The sequence below is a fragment of the Chelonoidis abingdonii genome, chromosome 1 (genome assembly GCF_003597395.2).
Source record: "Chelonoidis abingdonii isolate Lonesome George chromosome 1, CheloAbing_2.0, whole genome shotgun sequence".
Taxonomy (NCBI): Eukaryota; Metazoa; Chordata; order Testudines; family Testudinidae; genus Chelonoidis; species Chelonoidis abingdonii.
Window position 1 is genome coordinate 25,240,966 of NC_133769.1, and position 23,877 is coordinate 25,264,842.

Below are 23,877 nucleotides of genomic sequence, written 5' to 3' on the forward strand. Positions count from 1 at the left end.
ATGGGCCCAATCCTTAGCTGATATAAATAAACGTAACTTCATTAATTTTGTAATCTAGTCCAGTTCTTTAAAAAGTAGTTTAGGGAGGCCCAATAATAAATAGATCATCTGAATTTTAGGAATCGTTGTTGGCTAAATTTGAGTTAAAAAGCAAGGCACATAATGAACAGTAAATTCTGGGGTTTGATTTGTTACCAAGTTTTAAAACTTTTTATTTTGCAAGTCTCATTTTCAGGAGTGATTAGGTTTTAAATCAAAGCAGATAATTTCTCTAAAAGAAATTATGCATGTACCACTAATGACCTCGTCCATGCAGGTTGCTCCATTCAGATTTGACTCTAAACTTCAAATACATTGTTGACAATGGCAGGAATTCAATCGTCTCTTTTGATGTTTTGGAGACTGGAGCAGCTATTGAGAATTGACCGTAGGAATTCATGCCACTTCTTTATTGCTGTGGTGCTGGCTGACATTCAGTGGCCAGTAGGAGGCCTTTTAGTAGCAGACTAGATTAGCTGGCACTGAAAATATTTAAACCTTCTGATCGGTTGGTGGTGCAATGTAATCAGCAAATGACTCAGACAAGATTGTGAATTGTGACTGGCCATCAAAGGACACGTTTCTAAAAAATCGGGAAGAGATTTTCTGTTTAACCCTACTTTTAAAATTTGGGTTCTGGAAAAGAAATCCTGCCAGTTTAATCCTAAACCTGGAACCATTAATAATAAACCATTTATTTCTCCTTGATAACTACTGGCTGCCTCACTCTTTGGTGATAGGAAGGATGGTCCAGTGGTTAGGCCATAAACTTGGGAAGCCATAGGTTCAAGTTATTCGTCCACCACAGACTTCCTGTACGGCCCTGGACAAATCACTTAGCCTTTCTGCCTCAGTTCCCCATGTGTAAAATGGAGCTGACAGTATTTCCCTACCTTCCAGCAGTGTTGTAAGGATAAAAGCGTTTAAGGTGCTCAGATACCTGGCAGTGAGTGTCATATAACAGATAGTGCTTTAGCCACCCATATTTTGAACAGAAATCCAGCTGTCTAGAGATGTAGAGATGCTTGTTATCAGTTACTTGCCCTTTGCATATGAATAGCACAACACTACTGAGTCGCTCTTTACCAAACTGTTTCGGGTACGTCTCTGGAATAAAGAAGAAGGGAAAATGATGGGTTGCAGCCCAGTTAAACAATCCTTCTGCATGTTGGAAAGGATAGGTGGAATTTGGAACTGCATAGTGCACCTGATTTCTAGAGGCAACAAATTATTCCCCCACAAAATGCAAACCCTGTAACAATGAGAATGGGTTACACTGCTTTTGTGCCATGTCCATGGATCATCATTTCTGTGTTCCAAGTCTTGGCTGGCCTCCTCAGCAGGCCTGGAAGTCACATCCACCCTTGATATAGCTGAAAGGTGGGCAAGCAGCAAGTAGGTAGGAGAAGAAAATCCAAAGGGCTCTCACACCATGCAGAGGGGCTTGAAGAGGGGAGCTTTCCAACAGCCACCCCTGCTGAAGAGGAAGGAAGGTGGTGAGACCTAGAAATTCTGTGCTAAGACATAGGTATGGGGTGTCTGGGAGACACTCAGCATAGGGATGGGACCAGGTTAGATAATTAAGTTACGTTGGAATGAGTGTGTGCATGTAATGGAAAGGGAAAAGAAGTGAAATTGGGAGTGTGGGCTGAGGAACAAGAAGAGAAAGGAATAGCTGTAGACAAGAGATCTAGTGAATAAGCAAAATGATCTGACATAAGGAGCAGAGATTGCATAGCAAGAAAAGATGAGTGAAGAAAGAGCTGGGAAGAACATTGGGAAATAGGGAAAAGACACAGGACAAGAAAATGTGAGGGGGAAAATGAGATGGAACACAGAAAGAATTAGAGAATGAAGGGGAAGGCAGCAAACAGAGAAACAAGTTTGACCTGAAAATGTTATAAGACTAGACTTTACATATGTGTATATTCATAGTGCACATATATGTGCCATACACTGCTTACACTGGAACAGTCCATTCACACTGACATGTGAATATGCAAACTGCAATAAATCCCTGGTATGATTTGCATTTTGTCTTTGAGTGTATATAAGGAAGGGGTGAGAACAGTATGTTGAATGCATCTATTCAAATTATTTTCCATAATTAAAAAATATGAATATAAAGGAAATAATCTCTAGGTTGTACTTTTATAATAAAATCTAAAAATACAAGAAATTCTGTAAATTGAGAGGTATGTGGCCAGGTGTGATTACTATTTATTGTGCAAAATTTAAACTTTCACTGTTACATTCTCCTGCCATTCCCCACATCTGTTTGTTTTGCCCTCTTGTAGCATCTTATCATCTGCCAAGTTTGTAAGCACTCTGAGGCAGGACTGTCTTTGTACTTCATGTCTGTACAGCACCTGTCACAAGAGGGTACTGAATCCTCACTGGGACTTATAGACACAATAGCAATACAAATAACTGGCTCTGCGCACCTTTTTTTTTTTTTTTAATTTACCTGGGAAATTCTTGAAAATGTGGCCATCTGTTTGTCTGTGGATACCACGGCCTACTGTAACATTTGTTAACTATAAATATTTTTCCCTACTAGCTGTACCCCATAAAATAGGGAGGATAATTGATGGAAGTCCTGCTGATCGCTGTACGAAACTAAAAGTCGGAGACCGGATCTTAGCTGTGAATGGCCAGTCTATCATTAACATCCCTCATGCAGATATTGTGAAGCTAATTAAAGATGCAGGTCTTAGTGTAACACTTCGCATCATTCCTCAGGAGGGTAAGTAATTAAGCCTTAAAACCCAGGAAGAAAGTTATGTTACCTCCAGCTAGTTTGAAGAGTTTTTGTTTTGAAGCTTGCATACGCTGTACAAAGAGGTTACAGCTGCAACCCTAGAACTAGCTAGAATATTATCTGAATTCTTTAAAACAATCTAATTGTGGCTGTATGTTTCAAAGAACCTAAAGAAACCTGATGGCATAGAGAGTACTGCAGTGTGTGTGCTATGGACTTGTGGAAGAACTGCCTTCTGACATGGATTTAAAATACTCACTAAAAGGCCTGATTTTGAGCTCACTCTTTTTTACACTGTTGATCTCCACTGACTTCAGCTGAGTTACTCCTTATTTTCACAAGTGTAAGAGAACAAAATCAAGTCCTTAGCCAGTGGGAAATAAGTGACTCATGAACTGTCATCTTGTGTATTCATTTATACCTGTAGTGACTGACTGCAGAAGTGGATGTAAAATGCCACCACTGGAGTGAAGGGAGAAATTTGTTTTGATACTGTTTTTCACAGATATAAGTGACTACGCAAGGTAGGGGAGAACCAAGCTCCAAAGGGCTCAATCTGTCAGATGCAGACAAGGTAACAGACTCATTATTGTGGGCATCACCCTGCAAAACAATCAGTGGAGTTTCTTTGATGTGAGCTTCATGTAATTTAGGTTGAAAGAGCTGCAGTGCTAGTATATGAATTCCATTGCATTAATGAAACTGTGACTTTAAGTCCCAGTAGCAGAATACTAGTGTGGATAGGAATGTCAAATACAGAAACCAATGAGATTACTTGCTGATCTATGTGCTCTTTGGATGACCTTCAGCTCTGACAGGGCTATCAGCTTAACTTATACTGAGTATAATGCTCTTCTACTGGTATATAGAGGAAATTGGCAGACACTGGCCCTGGATAATGCTGCCCCTATGTCAGTAAATGAATTCAATGTGGAGAAACACCTAGATGTACAGGAAGAGCACAGGTCATCTCCTCTTAGCAGATACTCTTTAAAGCATTCACCCGTTCCAAATAGCAGTTAGATCCATACATCCAGTTCAAATTTGTTCAGACTATTTCTTTTGTTCAGAAAGAAATTTAAAGTTAGTGGCATACATTAACCAGAGATCTGTTTTGTAAACCTCTTCAGGCGTGGATTATATAGTGTATAATCTTTGCTATGCCATTGAAAGCAGCCTTGTACAGGCATTTAGCTAACAAAAATGTATACTAGCAAATAGGTCCACCCCTGGTGACACTGATTAATTTACATAGATAAGAAAAAGCAGAAGCACATCTGAAATGTTGAGTGCTGCAACATGGGCAAACTCTGGAGCTGCTGGTGAGAAGGGATTTTTCTAGAGCAGTGGTGGGCAAACTTTTTGGCCTGAGGGCCACATTGGGGTTCCAAATCTGTATGGAGGGCTGGGTAGGGAAGGCTGTGCCTCCCCAAACAGCCTGGATCTTGCTCCCATCCGCCCCCTGACTGCCCCCTCAGAACCTCATCCCCTATCCAACCCCCTCCCCTTGTCTCCTGAGTGGCCCGACCCTTATCCACACCCCTGCCCCCTGACAGGCCCCTAGGACTCTCATACCTATCCAACCCCCTGCCCCCCCCACCAGAACCTCCACCCCATCTAACTGCCCCCTGCTCCCTGTCTCTGACTGCCCCTGGGACCCCCTGCCCCTTATCCAACCTCCCTGCTCCCAACCCCCTTACCATGCTGCTCAGAGCAGCAGGACTGGCAGCCGTGCCACCTGGCCAGAACCAGCCACCCTGCTGCACTGACCTGAAGGAGCTCGCAGCCCTGCCGCTCAGAGCACTGGCAGCACGGTGAGCTGAGACTGGGGGGTGGGGAGACAGCAGGGGAAAGGGCTGAGAGCTAGCCTCCCTGCCTGGGAGCTCAAGGGTTGGGCAGGATGGTGCCCGCAGGCCGTAGTTTGCCCACCTCTGTTCTAGAGATTACAGCACAGGTATGATGAGGCTTGGATTCTATTCCTAGTTCTGCTACTAACTCACTGACACTAGGCACATACTTAACCTCAAATGTCAGTTTCCCCATTCATAAAAAAAGTAATAGTATCTAACAGCTTCGTGAAGTGCACTCAGGTGAAAAGCGCTATAGAAATGCTAAGCAGTAGTATTAATGTATGATTTGACTGGTGTTTATGTGTGTCTAGCGTAGGCATGAGGGATCATATTTTAAACCAGCCTCCAAAATTTTGAAGCACAAATCACACTTGCACATGCAAACTGTGCTTGTAGACATGTAAATATGCAGTGTACACACACCAGTGCTGCTTATGCCTTCAGCCTCAAACTTTTTGGATGCAAATTTAGAAGTATTTTTGACAATTTGTCCTAAATTAGACAAACATTTTAAAAAAATTAAATTATCCTAAAAGACTCAAACTTTGAAAATAGTCATAGGTATAAAAGAATCAATTGTTATGGAAAGTTGAATAAATAGACAATAGGAAATTGTTAAATTAACAAAAAAGTCCTAGATCAAATTAACTAGTCAATAGTAATGCCACTTAACCTTATAAAAGGAACTAGCAATGGCTCGATAGACAGCTGTTGAGGACAGTTTTTGTGTGTGTATATGTACATATATATATGAGTCTAGAACAGGGGCAGCTCCAGGCACCAGCATGCCAAGCGCGTGCCTGGGGCAGCAAGCCATGAGGGGCACTCTGCCGGTTGCCGCGAGGGCGGCAGGCAAGTTGCCTTCGGCTGCTGCCTGCAGAGGGTCCGCTAGTCCCGCGGCTTCAGCAGACCTCCCGCAGGCGTGCCGCCGAATCCACGGAACCGGGGACCTCCCACAGGCAAGCTGCCGAAGGCAGCCTGACTGCCATGCTTGGGGCGGCATAATACCTAGAGCCGTCCCTGCTCTAGAAGTACAGGTGTGTGTATGGGGGTGTGTGGATATATATATATTACACACACACCAACCCTTTTAAAACATGTGCTGCATTTTTCGCTGATCAGTTTGAGACAGATCATGGCCCCACTTGTCCAGCTGCAAATGGGAGGAAGGGCCCCAGCATGTCCCTGCACCAGCTACGCACTTTGTGTGTAGTAGCATCTAGGAATAAGTAGCTTTGGCAGAGCTGCTGTATCCCCTCTTTGCTTGTGAGCAGAGCCCAGGCACTCTCTCCCTCACTCCTGTCCCACACACACATAAATGTACATCCCAGACATTGGGGGAATCTGTATCATATATAAGCCTAGTGCAGGGTATTGCTTCTTCCTTCAACCCAGAGCAAGGGGAAATCTGAAGGCAGATTGAGCTCCCTTGCTCGTGGCAAATCCACAGTCTAGCACTTTGTTTGTGTGTTGTATGCCTTTCCTTACCCTTCATCTTTTTAGAAGTTGGGTGTTTGGGGAAGGGACTGGGTTTCTACAGTGTACAGTTGTAGAGCTCCTAGGATATTTTGCATGCTATTGTGATATAAATGATAATGAGAGTTGGTTAATATGTATTTATAAAGATTGGCTCCACTGTCCATTACCCAACCTGACAGCTCAAAACTCCATTTGACTTCAAAAGCAGCAGGAGCAAACAAAAGCGTTTTAAATCTTGTTGCAGCAGTTTGTCATCTCATAACTAATGAAAGCAGTAAGATTCTTCAGTCTCCCAAAATGAAAAGTTTCCAAATATCAGTATTTATAGGCTTTTAAAAGAAACTATGAACCACAGCAGTTCTTTTCCCAGTTCAGCTGAGTTTTAAATAACAGATTTGTCAGCCAGAGTTGTAAAAGATTATAGATCTTAGAGGAGATCAAATGAAGTCCAATAGGTTCAGATGTCTTAAGATATAATTATGAGTCAAGATGATAAAAGCAACAAAACATAAATAATTGGAGGTAGAGTGTTACAAGAATTATTATTCTACCTTCGCCCTTCATTAAATGCCACATTGTGACAGCTCTTTAATCTCCAGCTTCCCATTATGCAGAGCTGAACAGTCCAGCTTCAGCACCAAGCTCAGAGAAACAGAGCCCCATGGCACAGCAACACAGCCCGATGGCTCAGCAGAGTCCAGTAGCACAGCAGAGCCCTGTAGCACACCACAGTCCCGTAGCACAGCCACCACCTCCACAACCTCTGCAGTTACAAGGGCATGAAAACAGGTAAGAGCAGCTGCTCCACATTCTGCTTTCTTTAGGTACAGCATGAGACCTGATCCAATCGAGCTTCTCTCTGTTTCTAACTACTGTGACCTATCATGTTACCTGTTGCCAACATTTGAGTGGCAACATCTATAAAAAATAAATTGTGTGTTAAATTAAACTGAAAAGTGTCGTTCACCTACCTGTGTGAGAGACATCGGTCTACACAAGGATCAAAACTTTCCCGAAATAAGGAGCGCTGTGTTAAAACTTCAGATTCTCAGAACTATTTACTGGCATGATATTTTTTGCCAGAGATCTAAAGCATATTCTAGTATCTCTTATTCATAACTTCATTGTTAATAAACTTCATTTTTATGTTCCTGACATTTACAAAACATATTTATATCCAGTATGCTCTTGGTGAAAGGGCCTTCTTTTTAACCCTCACACCCGCCTCCATGTCTTCTGCATCGTAAAGCACTGTTGTCAGTACAATATTTTTCAGTTCAACAACAGATTTTATCTACAGCAAACTGATTTTTCCCCAGCTGATTTCTCTAGTTTAGCTCTCAATACATGTATGATTTTTTGTGTATACGACCTAGTTTGAATGAAATGATACAGTGTATTATTTAGTGGGCTAGGAGGGAATCTAGAGTATTGTGACCAGCTACATTAAGATTAGAATGTATTTGAAATAGATTTAGGTTGTGGAATAATACAATAGTTCTTACATTATGTGATTTTCTGTCAACATTATTTTGTCATTGGATTAATTTTTTGGCTTGTCAAATAAAACTGATTATACTGTCAGTTTTTATGCAAAACTTGACTGAGTATTGTACCTCAGCCAGACCATGACCCATAAACAATAAATGCCAGTGCCAGAGTTTCTGCATTTTATTGTAGATGAAGTGCTATGCCCTGTAAGTCACCTATGCTTAATACACAAATCATATTTGTAGGGCTGTCAAATAATTTAAAAAATTAATTGCAATTAATCACGAGATTAAAAAAATGTGATTAATGGCAGTTTTAATTGCACTGTTAATAATAGAATACCATTTATTTAAAGATTTTTAGATGTTTTCTACATTTTCAAATATATTGATTTCAGTTACAGCACAGAATACAAAGTGAACAGTGCTCACTTTATATTATTGTTTTTATTACAAATATAAATAGTATTTTTCAATTCACCTCATACAACTACTGTAATGCAATCTCTTTATTGTGAAAGTGCAATTTACAAATGTAGATTTTTTTTAACTTAACTGCACTGAAAAATAAAGCAATGTAAAACTTTAGAGCCTACAAGTCCACTCAGTCCTACTTCCGTACTGATGACGGAAGCATGAAATCACGTCCTCTGGAGTGGTGGTCAAAGCATGAAGGGGCATACAAATGTTTAGCATACTTGGCACGTAAATACCTTGCAATGCCGGCTACAAAAGTGGCATGCGAACACCTGTTCTCACTTTCAGGTGACATTGTAAATAAGAAGTGGGCAGCATTATCTCCTGTAAATATAAACAAACTTGTTTTTCTTAATGATTGGCTGAACAAGAAGTAGGACTGAGTGAACTTGTAGGCTCTGAAGTTTTACATTGTTTTGTTTATGAGCAAAGTTATGTAACAAAAAAAAATCTACATTTGTAAGTTGCACTTTCACTACAGAGATTGTACTACAGTTCTTGTATGAGGTGAATTGAAAAAGACTATTTCTTTTATTTATCTTTTTTACTGTACAAATATTGTAATAAAAAATAATAATATAAAGTGAACCTTGTACACTTTGTATTCTGTGTTGTAGTTGAAATCAATATATTTGAAAATATTGAAAAACAGTCAAAAATATTTATAATAAATTTAAATTTGTATTCTATTATTATTTAACAGTGTGATTAAAACTACAATTAATCACAATCAATTTTTTTAACCTAGTTAATTTGTTTTGAGTTAATCATTTGAGTTAACTGTGATTAATTGATAGCCCTAATATTTACTTATCCAAGATGCCTTTCTCCTCCATTTCTACTGGTATCACCATATAGATATTACTTGGGAGTGGAGATGGGTTTTAAATTCCGGTCCCGAGTCATCTCTCACACAGCAAGGACACTAGGTCTCCCTCAGCCAGGGAGTCTTTCCTCTCTCTTATCCACACAGTGCATGAGACGGTGCTGCCAAGAGTTGAGTTCTTAGCAGACTCCCCTGTGGTCCACCACACAGGAACAGACACCCCATGTGCCAGATGGCTAGAGCACTCCGTGAATTTTGGCCCTTATACTCCTACATTCAGTGGCATTGCAACCATGTTTGAGCAATCTGCCAGTCCTGCAAAAACCTGGAGTAAGCAGCAATTGCATCCGCCAGTCACACACTGACTTAGACAGTTTTTCAAGTTCCTTTTCCTTACATTTCATTAGACACTTGCCTGACAGCACCAGCTCCAGAAAGACACATGCTTCTGCTAAAGTAACTGTAGAACCCAATCCTAAAAATGCTTTTCAAGCCTCATCAGAAGTCCCATTGACCAGCACAATGCTCGGTACTAAATGTTTGCAGGATTGGGAACTTAGTTTGTGATGTATAAATTATATTAATTTTTTTAAGTTCTTAAAGGATGATCTGGCCCCTGTGTTACTGAAGTCCAGTAAGGTATATGCATTAACACACCTATTTACATATTCAACAAAAAATATTATTGTTATAACTTGTGTGTAGCATGGCATCATCTTCTGGGATACTGATATGCCAGTATATTGTGAACTTGTGTTAAGTTGTCCAGTGTTCCAGAAATAATTCTGTTATTATTAGTTGACATTGGGTAGTATTTTACCCATTTTTAATATGTTACAGTTTGTTTATATAGTCATTCACCAGAAAAAAAGTTGTTGTTCTGTATCAGTCAGTCAAAATCCTAAGTCATATTTAATATTTTTAAATTACAAGCAATAAATTTACTTTTCTTATATTAAACAGACTCAATATTACAATAAGCCTAGATTCTCTATGTCCTTGTTACATGGAATCAATATACTAAAGAAGTAAAGAAGATAAGAAGCTTTGATATAAAAAAGCAGGCCCCATTATGAATTCTTTGTACAAGTTTTAATAGTATATATGTCAGGTCTATGTTTGCAACCTCTGTGAAAATTATTCAAGTTTCGAATCATTTTCCCTCTTACCTCTCTTTGTCTGGTTGAAACTGTAGCTAGGAATGACTAGTTTACAGAAATGTACTGTAGCAATAAAGTGTCTATGTGGTAGCCTAAGACAAAGCCATCTAACACATTATGCAAGTTATTTCCAGGGAAAAATGAACAAAGACAGAAAACAATGCTCAGATTAATTCCACATGTTCAGTGCATTTATTTGCATAACTACCCATTTTCCTTGAAAACCCAGTACAGATTCCCCTTTCATGGTGTGAGTGTTATTACTAGGTACGCTGAAACTTTATTAGAGCAGAGTCTGAAATACACATCAGACAAAAAAGATTGTTAGCATCTTCTTTCAACTAGTTAGCAATTAAAACAATATGTATATATTATTAAATTCTTATTAACCAAATTCTGTTGCCTTCATTCATAAATGTGCATCATATGCTAGATCTGTATTTAAACCCTAGAATGGCTTACTAGGAATTGCTACCGTAAGATCTTGCAGTGAATCAGAGCACTTAGTGTATACTGTATTAATGGATACTATATCAACGATTTCTTTCTATTAGCCAGATAATGGCTGGTACAAAGAAAATGTCCGTTTCTGAATTTGAGAGTTCACCAAAAAAAAAAAAAATAGCTTTTACATTAGTAAAATATAGAGGCTGTAAACCTTTGAATCTCTTCAATATTTTAAATCCTTATTTAGTCTGCTGCACTCTGAGTTCTGGAAAAGCAATAAACAAATTCAGTCTTTTGCTTTGTATTATTTTTTCTTCTGTGAAATTTGGTCTTTGGGTTAGACAAGGTACATGGGAGTCAGGACTCCTGGGTTCTGTCACTGCCATTTAGGGCCCAATCCTGCTCCCACTGAGGTCTATGGGGAAATTAGACTGTACTGCCTTGGACAAGTCACTTAGGGCCAAATTTTCAAAAGTAACCTCTAATTTAATATACCTCAGTTTTTGCCTTGGAAAGCTCATCTCAAATGCACCATCTGCCTCTCAGTGAAGCCCAGTTTGACACAATTTTACAGCTGTTCAGTTGTTTTTTTTCTCAGTATTGCATTTAATGCCTTTCTGCAAATTCTTTTAGCATTGTGCAGGTTTCTGAAATTTTAAAGAACTAAAATAATCATTCTAACTTACTCAGTTATAGGTCAGAAGTAAAAGCAAGACAGGATGTGAAACCTGACATCCGACAACCTCCATTTACTGACTACAGGCAGCCTTCAGCGGACTATAGACAGCCTCCGTTAGACTACAGGCATCCTCCAGTAGCGGATTACCAACAGCCACCACCTCTGGACTACAGGCAGCCACCTTTAATAGATTACAGACAACATTCTCCTGACACCAGGCAATATCCTCTGTCAGATTATAGGCAGCCCCAGGTACAATGTGAAATAATCACAGCTCTGAAAGCAGGGTCTTTAAATTGACCTGAACATTTGTATTCTGATTTCTATTTTTTTGCAGAAGAAATTAATTCCAACTTCATTAATGCTTGTAAACTGCTGTTATTTTTACACTAAAATAACACTATTTATAATACTGTTGTTACAGCTGCAAGTAGACTATTTTTTATATTTGGGGGAGTTCAAATAATGATGAGAAAACACATTTTCCAGAACATTATTCTTCTCAAACCACTGTATACCAGCAACATAAATAGTCTTTTACCACGGGCTGTGCTTTAAAGGCACAATCCAGCCCTAAATCAATAAACTCTGACTGTATCCAGTTCAGTGGAATTTCTACATAAATTATCATCTTTCTGCCACTGTAGAAGACATAGCTTATTTATAATCAGAAAAATTACTAATATCTCTATGTCTTTGTGTCTGAAAAGGAAGCTTCTTCTTTTTCAGAAGATCAATCTTGAGTGTGTTTTGACTTAATGTGAAATAATCTATGCCAGCAGAAACAATCTATACACAAATTAGCCAGATGTCTCTTTTTACACAGAGCCCAATCTTGCAATGCTTATTCCCAGAAGTAAGCCTTATGTTAGTAGTTTATTGATTTGAATGGGAATGTTCTCATGAGTGGTGTTTACTAATGGGTGTGAGAGTTGAAGGATCTGGTGCAAATTTGGGTTAAAAAATCTCCCCCTTTCCTTGCATAAGGGGGGAAAAAGCAGATGTCAGAAAGTTTATCAAATCAAGAGGCACATGGTCTATGTTTCCAGAAGTCCTCAGTGAACACCACATTCCTAGGTCAACCCTCTATAGAGTTCACTTCTAGGGCCATATTTTCAAAGCAGGCACACATGCTGTCTCCATGTAAATATGTACATATCTGTTGCCTATGTAAAAATATATTTTTCAAATGACTTCTTTATACAAGAATATTGGGTAATTCCACATTCAAACATATGTTCAAAGGGTTTAGTTGTGTTTTTTTCCTTAATGTGCACAAAGCCATTCACGTACTTAATTTGTTTTTACTCTCTGTGTCTATACAGGATTTTGATTATTTCACTGTTGACATGGAGAAGGGAGCCAAAGGGTTTGGATTTAGTATTCGAGGAGGAAGGGAATATAAAATGGATTTGTATGTGCTGAGATTAGCAGAAGATGGGCCAGCGATAAGAAATGGAAGGATGAGGGTAAGTAATTTAACTCTTTTGAAACACCTCCATAACATACATTCTAAGGAATATATACATTTTTTCAGAGGATTTTGCGCACTGCATGTAAGAAACAGTTATATTTTGTGACAAGATCAGATAGAACTCCTATAATACTTGTCCAGCAAAGGACAAACACTTTCATATTGTTAAATGGACTAACAAGAACTGAATCAATTACATTAAATAGTCAGTAGGTCTAGGTAATTTATTTGTGGATTGGATATGTCATTTTTGATTGCTTTGTTTTGCATTTTTCTCCATATTCTTTTATTCATATCTAGACATCTTAGAAACTCCAAGGAATGAAGAGTTTGTTGCTTTCTTAATAAAAATAATAGCAGGGTAGTTATTTATTTCTGTAGTCCAAATACAAAGACAAGGTGATCTAGTGTACTGGACAATGGATTGGGTATCAAAAGACCTGGGTTTTAATCCTGGCTCTTCTACTGTGTGCTTATGACCTTGAGGAAGTCATTTCACTTCTGTTTCACCCCGTATTGTTTCATCCACTTAAATTCTAATATATTTGTGTCAAGAACTAACTTTTACTATTTGTTTGTGTAGCACCTAGTACAATGGAGCTCCATACTCAGTTGGAGCTTCTAGATGTTGTTATAATATAAATAATAATAATAATCACATCAGTGCACCGAGTGTAACAAAACTGCAAAGTTAATTTAGGAAATTCCACATTACTTTTTAAAATGTGTGATATATAATAAAAATAAGTGGATCAAGATATGTGCTTTTGGACTGTGAAGAATTTATCTGAAGAGTAGGTATAAATTCATCTACACTTGCATGTTAATACATAACAATTCACTGAGTGCACAAAAGAGCATGGGAAATGCAACCATGACAATACAATTAGACCAAGAATCAGCACACAAACTTTTCCTTAAAATACCTAACAAATGCCGCCTTGTTGCTCCAATATTTAATCATAAAGATGGGAAATGGAAAAATCGTGCTGTACTAGAAAGAGAATGGATTGTTGTAATGTTGCAGTTAGGAATGAAATTCTGCCCCAACTTGCATCCCATGCAAGTGCAACAAGTCTAACTTTATGTCTTTAAAGAGTACAGGGGTTTGACCATGCTAATACAAAATTAAAGGTGAAAAATTTCATCACACAAGTCAGGATTTTCAGAAATTTTGTTATGGTCCATGTGTCACTGCTAACTAGCACACTTTGCATGTACTGTTTGTAAGACTCAATTTGATCCTGGAATATACATAGGCCACAAGGCCCCAGGCATTGTGAGCTTGCCTGAAGAGGAGCTATGAAAACACAGGGCACCCAACAACTCCCCTTCCACTAGGAACTTAGAGACAGCCAGCACTGCCCAATCAATGAGAACCACTGACTAACTATATAGAGAGTATATAATTTAGATGTGAGTTAACATTGACTTTGGAATCAGATTTTATTTTTTTTACTTGTGTTTTCATTTGTTTCTTTATTGCTGTATTATCATCATTTATTGTACTTAATAAAAAGTCATAACCAGGATATATAATATTAGCCAGGGTGTAACTAATGGTGAGGAAAGCAGTAGAGCTCTTCTTTTACAGTCAACGCTGGTTAGGGCATATGACCAAGATTACAGAACCATGAAGGATGGTGCCTTTAGAGAAGTATCATTGCAGGTAATTTCCTATATTTAGCCACAGATCTGACCAGTAAAATTTTATGCATCATTTGAATAGAATAATATCATGAGTATAAAATAGACCTTATAGTCACTAAGTGAATACTACTATATCCATTTTAAACAAGTAAGGACAGTAAGCCAGTTCATGGCTTTTTTCAGTCTCATTTGGAAATATTTTATAATGTTCCATGAAAAATACTAGTTTATTTTCTAAAATAAATTTTAAAACTTGTCGAATTTATATAGTTGTTATACAAAGCCAACTGTCACGGTTACCGGGCAGGCCATGCCTTAGACCTCTTTTTGTCCTTTGCAAGTGCACTCCTTTGGGGACCTCTCTGGGTGGAACCATGCTAGATCAGATCTCTGAGCTGCATTCCACCACCACCACCCTCTGCTTACCAACCATATTAACCCACAGGCTCAACTGGGCCTTTTACCTCTGGGGACCAGTGACCACCTGATTAAAGTGACTCAAAAACAGCTTCTTCAAAACAAAGTAACATTTTTTTGCCAAAGGGAACATAGCATCTAGGAAAAGGGTTTAGACAAGAAAAAGTCCTATAGAGAGGCAAGAGGGGTGAGGTAATGTCTTTAATTGGACCAACTTCTGTTGGTGAGAGAAACAAGCTTTTGAGCTTACACAGAACTCTTCCTCAGGAAGCTCAAAAGCTTGTCTCTCTCACCAACAGAAGTTGGTCCAATAAAAGATACTACCTCTCCCACCTTGTCTCTCTAATATCCTGAGATCAACACAGCTACAACACTGCATACAAAGAGTCCCGTACACACATATCCTTACCTACGCTTAACCTCTCTATTCAGAGCTCAACTAAGGACAATTTATTCCCATCTCTGGGTTTTGGGAGTCAGCCTCCTTGCTGCAGGACCTGTGTCTCTCTATCTGCCAGCAACTTATCTCTAGTTGCTGCTATTGACAGCCCACTTAGTGCTCACTTCTTCCCTATGCCAGCTTCTTTATGGTTTAGGATTCCCTTTGGTCCTAGGCTTTCAGTCTTGAGAAGAGTAAACCATGCCAGCCTGCTGGAAGCCAGGCAGGGGCATTTACCCATTAATAGCTCCCAGCATCGTTCCCTTAAATAGCTTTATCTGTCAGAGTTTCATTTTCCTCTTTGCGTCTCCTTTAACAGCCCCCTTGAGTTTAACTCCATGCAGTAAGGCAGGATAATAGCAAAGATAAATTGAGGTTCATATAATACTTTTAAAAAAGAATATCCATAACTGTGTCATTCGCCACATGAACCAAGTCAAGAAAGGAGAAGCTAAGGCTGGATATGCCATTCTGAAGAATATGTTAAGATACAATTGACCATGTTAGGGATTAAGGCCTGCTCTACACTTAAAAATTTTATCAGTATAACTGTGACATACAGGAGTGAGATTTTTATCATTATATTTATATTAGTAAAATTCCCTGGGTGGATGCAGTTATACTGGTATAACAGTGACTTACACTGGTATAATTATTCCCCTTCCCATACAGGAATAGCTATGCCAATATAAAGCACCTTTATACCAATAAAGATGTGTCCACAGTAATGCAGTTGTACCCCCTTTTAAGAGTACTAGTGTATTAAAAGTGGTACAACTTCCTAGTGTAGGGAAGCCCAAAGTGCCATGTCTAATCCAAATTTGTATTTTCTGCTCTTCATTGGCAACATCAGATAACCTTAATGATGGGGTTATCATTATCTCATTATCTCAACAGGTTTGCTGGTTCAGCTTAGTCTGGATAAGTCCTGAATAATTTGGAAGTCTATCAGCATACATTCAAACTCAGAATCCTGAGGAGTAAGAGCTAAATAAGTCAAATGTGTTAGAAGATTAGAGGGGACCACAAGGGTTATCTAGTCTAACCCCCTGCCAAGATCAGGATTTGTTGTGTCTAAACTATCCAGGACAGATGACTATACATCCTCCTTATGAAAACTTCCAGTGAAGGAGCATTCATGACCTCCCTAAGCAGTCTGTTCCATTGTCCTACTGTGCAGCCATATTGGCCTCCTGTAGCTCGTCTTATCTTTCTTCTGCATAGGAATAGTTTGATGTTGAGCCTCTAATACTGTATTACATCTTTGAGGAATTGCCAGCCTTCTTCAACTCTTTTTCTTCCTAATTGATCTTTCCATGGGACCTTACCTACTATTTCTCTGAGTTGTTTTAAATCTGAAGTCCAATGTCCTTGTTTTGCTGTTTTCATGTCTTCCGTTCCTCAGGATCTTGAATTCTATCACATCATGATCACTTCCTCCCAAGTTCCCAACCACATTCACATTCACAACTAATTCATCTCTATTGGTCAACACCAATTCCAAAATGGATAACTCCCCTTATTGTTTCCAAAACTTTCTGAATTAGAAAGTTGTCCCTTCTAAGAACTTTCAGGACATCATATGTTTTTCTGTAATAGTCTTCCAGAAGCTATCAGGGAAGTGAAAATCCTCCATTAATACTAGCTCATGTGTATTAGCTAATCTTGTTACCTGCTTGCAGAATGCCTCGTCCACTTCCTTGTTTTGATTTGGTGGCTATAACAGACCTCCATCCATAACATCACTACTATTCTTTTCCTTTTTTAGCCTCACCAATAGGTCTCTGCTTACTTCCTCTTGGACCAAGTGCCTCCTCTTTTTTTCTCATACCTGTCCTTCTAGAACAAGCTATATCCCTTAGTGCTGGTACTCCAGTCATGAGAGTTGTCCCACCAAGTTTCTGCAATGCAAATTAAGTCATAACTTTCTTCATATACCATGACATCCAATTGCATTGGTATGCAGGCATCAAAGATGTTTTGCAGACTGCCCTGTTACTTTACTTCTTGCCTCTTTAATGCATTTGTGATTTCTGGTCCTTTCTCAAGAATTTAGCCCCTTCCCCTTGACTTCCTTACTTGAGGCTAGTTGCGCATTGGCCAGATTTTTGTCACCATGTCCCATAAGACCTAGTTTAAAGCTCTCCTTATCACATTAGCCATATGATGTACAAAGATGATCTTCCCAGTGTTTGATAGATGAATCCCATCCCAGCACAGTAATCCTCTTTCCTGGTATATTATATCTGCAGAATTTGAAATCTTAGAAACAAAATCTATGAAATTAGGGAAATCTATCTAAATAAAGAACGTGGGTGTAACCATCTTCTGCAAAGGGTAATAAACACAAAGGATAGCTTACTATGGAATATAATTGAAGCAAAACATTAAATTAATTACGGATGCCTAGATTTTGAGAGAGGGGACAATAGAAAATAATGGAGAAAAGATAGTAAGGGGAGACTCAAAAATAAACCAAAACAAAGGGAGGCATGTGATGCTTCTTTGAATTATAAACAGAAGTAATTTTAACTATACAAAATTAAATATACTTTCCAACAGCACTAACAGTACCCATCAATCCATAAATCATTGGAGGTGATCCACTGGGGTTGCATTTTAACTGCAATCTTAGATGATATAGACTCATCTTTTTTATAGTCAGACAGACGCTGATTCTGAGGTTCCTAAACTTCCCTAACAGCTGCACTACAACATTTAATGTTCTGGATGATGAAGACGACAAGGAGACTTGCCCTGTCAGCTTGCTCCTATTTCTGCCAGTCCTGCCAAAGTCAGTCCCAACCCCTGTCCCCATAGGATGTGGACTCCATGCATGTAAAGGGGAAAGGCAAGGGACATGTGAGCAGGAGATGGATACTCTCTGCTATCATCCGCCTGCAGATATGCAGGGATTTTCTGGTGGAAAATATTTCTGACCCAGACAACAATATTTCAAGCAAGTTATCCCTTCACGTTCAGAATAACCTTTACTTTAGATGTCATGTTTCTTGAGTAGCTGCTGGGGAAGCTGCTGGGAGCTCAGCTGTGCTGTCATGAACAAGTTTGAGGCAAGTGAACTATGTAGTGAACCCAACCTCCACACTATTCAGCAACTATCCTATGGGTGCAGAAAAAAAACATAAATGGGAACAATAGGACAAAATCTTCACAAGGTGAACCTCCAGGAGCTTCCTCTCCCTATGCAGCTATTTCCTGGGTAGGGGACAATTTGGCACTGTGTCTCTAAAATCAAAGCATGGAAAAGAGATGTGGGAAATGGAAAAAAGAACAGGCAAAATATTGTCAAAGTTGAGAGCTTGCAAAGTATGAAAAGTGCAACATGCTGCAGGACCTGTTGTGTTGGAGTCTATTCAGCAAATACATAAGAAAAGAAAACAGAGGGAAGAAGGTGAAAAAGCACTACAAAAGTTAGGAGAATGTGAAAATCCTACACAGATGAGGTCAATGGCTGGGTCAACTGACTCAGTAGCAATAAATAAATTAAGAAAGATGAGCATACAAGGCTAATGGAACTGAAAGCATTAGTGATGAGATGTGAGACATTCACCTATGAAAGATACACTAAGAACACAGAGGAGATGAAACAATTTAAAGTACTGTCTGGAGGAGGGGGGAAATAGTGTAACTGAACTCAACAAGTGGCAAGATGTCAAAGGCTCTGTGTAGTCTATGAAGTATATTCAAGCTCAGGAACCTAACATTCTTTGTGCCCAGTCCTGCACCATGCTAGGTACTTTTGCAGCACTCAGCACTTTACAAGACTGAGAAACACAGAACTGGTCAAAAAATGGTGTTTATTTCCCTAAAGAAAATTTCAACTTTTTGGCAAAAAAAAGTCAAAAACCGAAAACTGAAAGTTTCAATTAAAAATTGATGCTATGGTGCCTCATGCTCCTATTCCACTCTAGGGATCGGAATCCCAGACCAGATTACATTTCCCAAGATGCAACCCAGTCTCCCCTCCTACAGTGCATTATGGGAGATGTAATCTGGCTGAGGAATGCAACCCAGGTTGGAGAATGGAGGCATGAGGCATGCGAACTACAACTCCCATGAGCGCCTGTTAATCGTTTCTCAATTGAAATGTTTGTGTTTGTGTTTTTGCAAAAATATTCATTTAATTGAAAGCTCAATTTTCTATTGAAAAAAAACAGAAATTTTTCAACCAGCCCTAGTAGGTGCCTTTTTGCTTTCCACTTGCCTGCTACTGTTGTTTATAACAGCTGCTGTATTTGCTTAGATATACATTGAATTACCTGTGCCAAAGTCTATAAAACACAATAAATTTATTCCAGATTTACAGCAATGTAACTGAAATGTATCTGACCCATTGCTTTGTAAATCTTTTTGACATACATTTAGTATGAAAGATACTATAGAAACCAAATTTTATAATATAAGCAAAAATTGTGTGAGGAGAGCAGCTGAAAGTTTGCCAGCATTCTTCAGTGGCTGTGTTGCTACTATAAAAATATCTGAAATAGTAATTCTCCCCTCCCATTTTAGTAATTTCCCCTCGTCCCCCGTTTTACTGAATGTCTGGATTTGATTTTGGATTACCTTATTCTGCAGTTTCCTGGAAGTGCCTTAGTCTTTGTTATGGCAAGAATGTCCCTTGTGCACAGCAATAGACTACATAGCCTAGTGGATAGTGCAGTAGACTGGGACTCAGGAGACCTGGGTTTTATTCATGATGTTGCCACCAGCATCCTTGGACAAGTCTCTTCACCGCTCAGTTTCTCCATCTGTAAAATGAGGATAATACTTTTCTGCTTTGTGTAGCACTTGGAGATACTACATAAGAACTAGTTATTATTTGTTTCTGTCTGTGTTACACTTGCTGTTATTTTTAATTCTGTATTATACTGTGCTACATGGCTTACATTATACCTTGATGTGCATCTTCTATTTCTCTTTATAAATTACCCACAGAGAAAGCAGTTTTTAATGATATTCAGAAACATCATGACAAAGAAATACACAAACACAGAACATTCTTTAGTTGCTGCCATTATCTAGTGATCTAGTGGTACAGACCAACATTTAACTGCCCTTTCTTTCTGAATTGTCAGTCCCCATGGGGCACTTTAATTCAAATGCCAAGTCCTTACTTCATCCATCACTATCCAGCCTTGCTTGTAGAGAGATTGGGGTGTGATTGATCAGAATTCTGGGAATTAAGCTGGGATATTCAAGCATATTAGCTGCATGCCAGCCAGGAGCATAGTGAGCCGGCATGCTATTTTAGTACAAATGGCAGTACCCAAGGAAGTTTGTATTGACACATAGACAAAAAAATGTGTATATACAGCAAAGAAATGTAAAATGCGTTTCTCTAGGATAGTAAATATATTTCAGCAGTATGAAGGCTTAATAAATCATGAAAGAATTAACCACAAGTGAGCTATAACACAGCATCATTCTCAAAAGCCGAATACATTTTATAGAGATCATTTGTGGAAAAGTAAGGAGAGAAAATACTTCTTTCACAAATGTGATTAACTTCATTCTCTCAAAAATGTGTTCAGCTTCACTCATTACAAACATCTTTATAACTCTGTGGCTAATAACAAAATCCTTGTAACCAGATAACGAAAACAATGTTGAGTTAATAATATCTGCTTAATGTGGTTTAATGTACAATTTTACAAATAAAATGTCAGGCAGATACTGTACTTAAACCTGCATTTTTTAGGAGAATTATAAAGATTTCCTGCTCTGTGATGTGAATTAGCATAAACTTTAGGAACTTATGCATAACATTAAGAGTATTTTTTTAAAAGTGCTCAGGAAAGATGCCAAATAGCAGGCCTGATGACTGAAGTCCTCTACCCGAGAACAGGTACAGCATGAGCAGCACCTCTGCAAAATTTCTCACACTGCCTCAACCCTGAGTTGGAGGGATAACCTATAAGAATGACCAGAGGGTTCCGTCTCCATACACATTCAGTGTTTGGCCTCTATGTAGTCTTTCTAACCATGGGTCCGATAATTATCTACTGGGAACTAGACTGAGATGACTTGTCCCTTGAAAACAGGATTGAGAACGCCAGACAGTTATCAGAAAACTTTCATTTACTGAGGCTGTTTCTACACTAGCACTTTTGTTGGTATAACTTATGTCACTCAGGGGTGTGAAAAAAACATCCCTCTGAGTGACATAAGTTACACCGATAGAACTGCCCTGGTGGACAGTGCTATGTCAGCAGGAGACACTCTCCCACCAACATAGCTACCACTGCTGGTTGGAGGTGGTTTAATTATATCAGTGGGAGAGCTCTCTCCCATCGGCATAAAGCAGCTACATGGGAGACGTTACAGTGGCGCTGCTGCATTGATACAGCCGGGCTACTTTAAGGTATCTAATGTAGCCAGGGCCTAACAGTCTCTGCGGGTTTGGATACGTGACATGGAAGTGAAAGGCTCTAGTACATCCTACTAACGTTACATCATGTTACTCCGTTAAAATAATTTTAAAAGTGTGTCCATTAAGCAGTTAGAGAATGAGCTAGCCTTTCAACTTCGAGAGCCAATTCTGCTTAGTTTATGCACAGCAGTGCATAAACATTCACTCACTCATTCCTCCTTCCAATTTCCAGTTTCTCTTGACAAAATTCTCCTTGTCCTGACAACTGTCCCTCCCCACCATACACCTCATTACACTTCCAATTTTCCCCTCAGCTTTCCTTACCCCAAGCTTGTGTTCCCCAAACTCCCTTCCCCCAAGATTTTCCCTCCCCTTACACTAGCTTGTGGTCCTCAATAGCTCCCCTCCCCTGTACCTGAACCTCTGTGGAGGATGAGGACAGAGTAAAAGCTGGAGCTTTTGCTGGGTAGGGGGCTAAGCCTCCATTTCTTTTTTGCAGTTAGCTCAGATCCCTCCCTGCCCCCTTGGACTCCCTCTTATCTGTGCATATGAACTTGTTGGGACCAAGCACAGAGCAGCTTCATGCCTGCCCAGGAGGTAGAGCAATGCCTAGTGCCCACTGTTGCAGCCTTTTCTCGGCGCTCTTCAGTACCTGATTGTCAGCAGAAGGAAGACAGAATTAGGGCTTCTCAAGGCAGCAGCCTCAGACACCCCACTTTGCTGCTTTCCTCATTTCCTCCCTCCCAAGTGTCTGCTGAAAGGTGGAGAAGTGAGGACACAAATGTTGTCATCCATTCCTCCTAAAAAAGGACAATCATGCTTACATGTGAATTTATTCTGAGGGTGTCAGTCCAGTCCACATCATAACTTATGCTGTAACTGGGTACCTCTGATAACTTTGCTCAAATGTTTTTGATGCAACAACACCTTGCTGTGAGCAAGCTTGCACAGCATCTGACTATTCCATGCCGACCTCCAGGCAGCGAAATAAGGGGGTTCGTGTCTACACTTACTGAAAAAGATCTATTCCAGAATAACTATTCTAGTAATTTCCCAGTGTGGACAAGCCCTTAGTCTTTCAGTTTCAGTGAGAAGAAATGTATGCAATAATAAATAATGTTAAAAACATGTTTCAATTGTAAAATATAATGCCCATATAAGTAAGTGGTGGCTGGTACTTTTCTGAAGATAATTAGTCTCTTTCAAGAGGTTTAATTATAAAATGCATTAATAAGATGGCAGACAATAATCCCCTCTGCAAAAAGTCGTCAGGGGCTGCTTTTACCACTAGATTTCCCTATTTAACATAGATTGAAAGCTTGCACATGCAATTACAGTCATTTTTGTGCAGCAGGGAAACTCTGCACCTCTTTAATGACACAGACATATTTATTCAAGAACTGCATAGTAGCTGAGGCAAGTTTAAGGTAGGCTGGTATTAATAGTTTCAAAATATATAAAAACAAAAACATTCTTTTTTGCCACACAGCAGATATATACATTGTCTTCTTGTGTTGAACATGTTTAAAATTCTGATTGTATGTGCTGGTTGGCTTCTATTCACAAGACAATTATTAATTACTTAAGTATAAAATAAGGATAGTTCAAAAAGTGTATAACAAAAGTCACATGCTGGAGGCTCTTTATTCTAATGACTTAAGAAAGCTTCACATTTTTATTTCTAATTAACCTATCAATAGTGATGTCGCTTAAATACTCCTTAGGAATATTATCTTCTCATTATTGCCAGAAAACATGCTGCCCAATTTCATAGCTCAGTTGTTTTTATGCATGGATGGAGAATATGAATTAACTTGAACTGAAACAGCCTGTTTTTTTAGGGACAACTCTCCTCCGTGCACACTAGTTTCATAAGTACATTCAATAAATTAATATGCCAGGAAAAATGAATAATTTTTATTTTTATGCTTACACATTACAGGAATACAATACAGTAGCATTTTGTTTATTAATTTAATCATCTCAGTAGATAAATTAGTGGATTCTGATAGGTATTTATCTCGACTAGTACTAAAAATTTTGCCAGAGCTACATTCTTTTAAAAAAGAAACATCACATAAAATTAATGCTTATGAAAGCTTCCAGATTCTTAGCCCTGGAGACTGCATTTCCACAGAATAAGTACAGCACAGGCAGCAGCCATGCAAGCTTCCCACAGTGACCTGCCAATGGCCGTCATCCTTAAACTGGTGGGAATATTCTGAGGGAGGGAAAAATAACTCATTCATGCCTTGTCCTTTTTGTTGAGACTGCCAAGAAGGTTACAAATCACTGTTA

The 23,877-nt window shown here is 39.0% G+C and overlaps 1 protein-coding gene across 8 annotated transcripts in view; it reads left to right on the plus strand.

Moving 5' to 3' along the window:
- Positions 1-23,877, plus strand: part of MAGI2 (membrane associated guanylate kinase, WW and PDZ domain containing 2) — a 1,226,839-nt gene that overhangs the window by 1,169,144 nt on the left and 33,818 nt on the right. For 5 of the 8 annotated variants that reach the window (XM_075064467.1, XM_075064468.1, XM_075064481.1 and 2 more), the window contains 4 exons: positions 2,600-2,785; positions 6,729-6,918; positions 11,220-11,460; positions 12,534-12,677. In XM_075064467.1, coding sequence (XP_074920568.1) covers positions 2,600-2,785; positions 6,729-6,918; positions 11,220-11,460; positions 12,534-12,677 — 761 coding nt within the window. The remainder of the gene's footprint in view (positions 1-2,599; positions 2,786-6,728; positions 6,919-11,219; positions 11,461-12,533; positions 12,678-23,877) is intronic. The other 3 variants (XM_075064476.1, XM_075064494.1, XM_075064490.1) reach the window with 1 other exon arrangement.